Source organism: Gadus chalcogrammus, chromosome 5, assembly GCF_026213295.1.
Source record: "Gadus chalcogrammus isolate NIFS_2021 chromosome 5, NIFS_Gcha_1.0, whole genome shotgun sequence".
In the NCBI taxonomy this organism is placed as follows: Eukaryota; Metazoa; Chordata; class Actinopteri; order Gadiformes; family Gadidae; genus Gadus; species Gadus chalcogrammus.
This window is the reverse complement of record NC_079416.1, coordinates 18,240,492-18,246,377: the sequence shown is the minus strand read 5'-3', so window position 1 is coordinate 18,246,377 and position 5,886 is coordinate 18,240,492. Positions and strand designations below refer to the sequence as shown.

At 40.3% G+C, this 5,886-nt stretch overlaps 1 protein-coding gene across 1 annotated transcript; it reads left to right on the top strand.

Moving 5' to 3' along the window:
- The first annotated feature begins 1,462 nt into the window (after window positions 1–1,462).
- On the top strand, window positions 1,463–2,719 carry dio3a (iodothyronine deiodinase 3a). The gene has a single exon (XM_056591104.1). It carries the CDS (start codon window positions 1,463–1,465, stop codon window positions 2,252–2,254), a length of 792 nt encoding a protein of 263 aa, XP_056447079.1. The 3' UTR covers window positions 2,255–2,719.
- Window positions 2,720–5,886: the final 3,167 nt, after the last annotated feature.

The window sequence follows — 5,886 nt, the reverse complement described above, 5'->3', positions numbered from 1 at the left end:
TTTGGCACGGCAATGGTGAAATGAGCTCCCTGCCGATGTCAGGTCTGCAGAGTCGCTCATCATCTTCCGCAAGAGACTCGACACTTAGGCCCAATCGCATTTCTACCCCTTACACCTTCCCCTTTCCCCTCCCCCTTGTTTTGAAGGGGGAAGGGGAAGGGGTAAGGGGTAGAAATGGGATTGGGCCTTACTAGTTCACCTGCACTCTTCATAGCCCCCTCCCTTACCTCCCACCGCCCCTTCTCCTCCCGTACACGTCGTGGCACTTAAACATAGTACTTAGCATTATGTAGCATCTCATCCTAGCTTCTTTGTTGTATACAGGGAATGGGGTAACATCACAATTAAGTGCCTGCGGTACTTGTTGCTATGAACATCTTTACTGTACCGACACATGATATAGTGTCGTTTCTCTTTCTTTAGACCAATGTACTAACTGTAAAATGCCTGCTAAATGCCCTAAATCTAAATGTAAATTACTCGTTTTCTTTTTGCAGTTAACATACTACTACTGTTAAATACAGTACTTGGATATTACTGTGTTTTATTTTACCTTCTATAATACTTTGATTTGTTTATACACTAAGTTACTTTTCAATTGCTTCCAATTAGTTACTGTGAATTTCATCATAGTTAAAGATGTGAACAAACATCTATGTTACCACTATAAAGTTTAAATCATACATTTTATGCACACATTTTGTCTTTTTTTGTAGGTTTTTAATGTGTGTGTGTGTGTGTGTGTGTGTGTGTGTGTGTGTGTGTGTGTGTGTGTGTGTGTGTGTGTGTGTGTGTGTGTGTGTGTGTGTGTGTGTGTGTGTGTGTGTGTGTGTGTGTGCGCTTTCAATTTGGGCTACTTTACGGTTTATAATAATGATCTCTTTCATTGAACCGCCATCTTATACAAATTTGTCGGAAATTTGTAACATCATTCTGAGGATAAGTGAGTAAACTGTATCTTAGAGCGCACATTAAGCACATCTAAAGCACAATCTGCTTTAGATATGTCACAATGTGTATTGAATAGACCACGCAGATATCAACTCATATAAAAGAGATATAGGAAGACGGTTCATGATTTGTGCCCAACATAATATAAATAAGACAACTGGCTTTTATTCAATTCTGCCTTCAATAAAGTAAAAAGCCTTCAAACGTACCTACCCAACTGTCGCCATTTCCAAGGCGGTCATTGCGGCTCATCCTCTGCGGTTTCTGTCGGTAAAACCAAGCTGCGAGTTGACACAAGGTAATCCCCACCGTGTGAGGCAGCGCCCCCCGTTTGGAGGCGGGGTGTCATTCATTTTCCAATCGGTGCTATAAAAAGAGGGAAGTTGCAAGTGTTCTAACTTCAGAGCAGGAGAGCAAGAACGGCTCACACGTGTCGGGACTTTTCAGCTGCAGACACGAGATCCCCCTGTTGCTGGCCAGGAAGGAAGAAACTGGTGAAAACCAACCAACAATGAACACTGTCAAAGCTATTAAAAATGCAATAGTGTGTCTTGTTTTGCTTCCTCGCTTTCTCGTGGCGGCCGTGCTGTTTTGGCTGCTGGACTTTCTGTGCATCAGAAAAAGGGTGTTTTTCAGGATGAGGCCACACGAAGAGGGAGATGCCATAGACCCCCCGCTGTGCATCTCCGACTCCAACCGATTGTGCACCCTGGAGTCCCTTAAGGCGGTGTGGCACGGGCACAAGCTGGACTTTTTAAAAGCTGCGCGTCTCGGATGCGGAGCGCCCAACACCGAGGTGGTGCAGCTGCGCGACCAGAAGCGCAGCCGCGTTCTCGATTACGCGCAGGGCGACCGGCCGCTCATCCTTAACTTCGGCAGCTGCACCTGACCGCCGTTTATGGCGCGCCTCAAGGCGTTCCACGGCCTCGTACAGCAACACGAGGACGTAGCGGACTACTTGGTGGTGTATATCGAAGAAGCGCACCCCTCGGACGGGTGGGTGAGCTCCGACGCGCCATACCAGATCCCCAAGCACCGCTGTCTTGAGGACCGGCTGAGCGCAGCACAGCTGATGCGCCTGGAGGTCCCCGGGTGCGCGGTGGTGGTGGACAACATGGAGAACGCGACCAACGCCGCGTACGGAGCATATTTTGACAGACTTTACATACTTCACGATGGTAAAATAGTGTACCAGGGCGGTAGGGGTCCGGAGGGTTACCGGATCTCTGAGCTAAGAGACTGGCTTAATCACTACAGACAAACACTGCTGCTTGAAAAGCCTAAGGTCGTTATGGATGTTTAGAACTGTTATAGAAATGTGAATAATAGGCCTACTTATTTCAAATCTAACTGAATTTTTCTCTCACCATCCTATGTTGTAGCCTTTATTTATGTTGTATGTTCACGTCACAATTGTGACGGTGTTTTGTTTTCATTCCATCTCAGTCTTTTAAAAGTCACCTGTTTGCTAAAAAGTAATATTTTGTAAGCCAGTGTCTTGGATTTTTTTGCAAAATGTTGTGACATTCAATAATGTGGACGTTATTTATCTACCTTGGAATGAGTATAATGAATAAATAGCTAAGAATAACACATTTTTAGCAATCATCATTGCCTCCAGTATAGTTGTGAAGTGCGGTTTTTAAACGGATTTAAACCACAGAACCGATACTGATGTTATCATACTGGAGGTGATGGTAAACACTTATTTTACCCTAGGAAATATACAGTGTTGAGTGGCAAGTACATGTTACAGTTTATTTTTCTTATACACGCAGTAAACATTTTTTGATATTTACATTACACACCTGCGTGATTGTTTGTTTGTCAATTTGTTTTACACTTGCAAATTGTTTTCAGTTTCAAATTTAAAATCGAATATTAGACCCTGATTATTTTAATGTTATATGACTTGATAACTTTACAGGTAGTTTTTTTAGGTTTAGTAGGCTGCGGCTGGCTGATTTTGTGTTTGCCAATCGATCCTCGTGATTGGTCAGAACAAATATGAAAAGGCAAGGCAAGGCAACTTTATTTATATAGCACTTTTCATACACAAGGCAGACTCAAAGTGCTTCACATATAAACATTGTCATACAATAAAATAAAATAATAGATAAGTAAAAGAAAAACATTTGCAAAGAAATGGGTAAAATAGAAAGTTAAAAAGGCATTTTACTATTAAAATAGAAAATAAAGGCAAAGTTAAAAAAAGATTTGTAGAAAGTGCAATATATTTAAGATTTAGCAAAAAGCTATAGCAAACATAAAAGTCTTCAGTCTTGTTTTAAAGATGCTCAGAGTTGGGGCAAGTCTTAAATCTTAAATCTGCTAAACAGTCTTGTTTAGCAGAAAGCTATAGCAAACATAAAAGTCTTCAGTCTTGTTTTAAAGGTGCTCAGAGTTGGGGCAAGTCTTAAATCCTCTGGGAGTTTATTCCAGCTATTTGTTGCATAGTAACTAAATCCTGCTTTCTCATGTTTTGTGTTTACTCTGGGGATAATTAACAGATTGGTCTCAGAGCTTCTTAGTGGTCTAGAAGGCTGATGTAGTGGAAGCATATCAGTTAAATATTTTGGGCCTAAACCATGTAGGGATTTATAGGTTAGCAACATGATTTTAAAATCAATTCTCTGACCTACAGGAAGCCAATGTAACGATTTCAGAATTGGTGTAATATGATCAATTTTTTTTTGAATAAGTGAAAAGTGAAAGTGAAATTCCCTGTTCACACAGATTTGAGCTCATCAAAGACTTTAGATATTAATCTAAAGTAGATAAATATTAATCTAAAATCTGATTGGTAAGATTAGCTCAAACCAAGCACGGGAAAAAAGGCTTTTGTATCAGCTAATTGTTGCTCAGATGTTCTCTTAACTTCTCTTAACTTCTCTTAAACACACACATTTGACTGTTTTTCAGCTGATTTGGTCTTTACAAATTAGACAGCTCACACTCTTCTACTTTGCTGCATTTCATGCAACAGTGTTTTGAGGAAATACAGCTACTGTGGTCTTTACTCTTTTTGGAATAATATTAAGTGTATTATCCTTCAGAAATGTGTAGCACTTGTGGTTCTGAATAACTTTTTAGATTGTGGTTTGATAATAGCATTAACAGGTTTTGTAAACACATTGTTGTAATGTTGTTAATGCGCTAAAGTAATGTGTAATTTTACATATTTCTGAAACAGGTACTCACGTTGACTACACATTGAGCATTTTAACCTTTTCCTAACCCTTTCCCTTGAACATTTTCCTTATTCAGGGGTGTCTCTGTATACTTTGAATAATGTGGTTTAAGTAATGGGTACTTTGTCCACCTCTGCATTTATTGTAAATACACTGTTCTATTTTATCGAAAAAATGTCATGAAATAAACTTTAATGCCATCAGACTTCTGCATCTCTTTTGCAGGCCTGTTCTTTCATATTTTATTATTCTAATAGTGTCATATAACAAGGTTGATTCATCTTGATTTCTGTAGTATCCTAAATAATGGTATATAGGATTAACATGAATACAATTATTGGATTCCAGTCAGAGACAGCTGGGTGATATGATCAGATGTCAAATGGATAGGGAGACATCCAACTTCTAAATAAAAAGGTTTTTTGCATCCCTTCCCGGGACGACCGGATGTTGGAAGGTCATGAAACAAGTAAGCAAACTGCCCTGAAAAGCGGAAGGCCAGAAGTAAGTTCAAAACCTATGCATCTGAATCCAATTACTAAACATGTTCTTTTAAGCTAGCTCTTTTGAAAACTCTCCTCCTTTCTCCTTGTTTTTAGACATCTCAAGTACCCCATTTTGAGAAACACAGATCTATACAAAACTACAGAAGCTAGCGCCTTTAATAAAGTCTTCAGAATCTGGCTCTGTTGATGATCTACCTGACATCCTGGCCTATATGAGTAGTAGTAGTTCTCATTCCATTGGTTCTACATTCGTCATCATCAGTATAGGATTCTTGTGGATAAAGACGTCTTCAACAATAAGAGCCCTGGCGTCCCCAATGAGCATTCTTTTAAGACAAATATGATGAAGGAGTAAAGCTCTCTATGTAAGCGTGGAGATCGTCATGAAAACAGATCTTCAAGCAGAGTACTTTAGCAAGCTGCAACACTCATGCACACAGGAGCTGATATCAGCACCGCCCAAAATAAAGAAATGTCTGCACACTCCTAAAAGGGTAATTAACTTGTGGATGACATCCAAGGACGTGTCATTGAATAATTCAGATGCAGTGTCTCAGGTGTCCGGTCCATCCGTATCTTTTATGTTGGGACTGCTCTAGCATTAGTGGGGGGGGGGCAGGGGATAGGTGTCATGTTGTGTCTAGGGTGTTGTAAAGGTACTGGGTTTGATTCCTGCTGGACTGTACCGTGGTCCGTTACGGGTAGGCAGCAATCAAGAAAGTGGCCTTCAATCCCTATGCTCTTTTATGACATGCATCTGAAACATAATCGCTTCACTGTAAGGTACATTGGATGAAAACTAAACACAAAATGACAAAATGATAAACAATTGAAACCAGGAACTCAATGTCTTAGAATGCAGTCAACATTGATGGTGTAGGGTGGATTTTATTGCTTTTATATCGACTTTACACTTTACTGGCTGAATCTTAAAGTCCTTTAGTCCTTTTCATTATACCGTAGTTTTCACATCTGCTGTTTGAAACGTGTTGCTTGTTGACTTGTATGTCTCATAGTTTTGTCATTAAAATAATATGATCCCCTTTACACACATAAAGGCATACACACACACGCGCACACACACGCGCACCCACATGCGCACACACACACACACACACACACACACACACAGTACTGTGTTTATAAGTCCCTCTATACAGAACGTCAACCTCCCCACACATCCACTGCTCTGTGCTCTCACTGTCTGACATCTCCTTAACGGTTAGAACTAGGGTTGT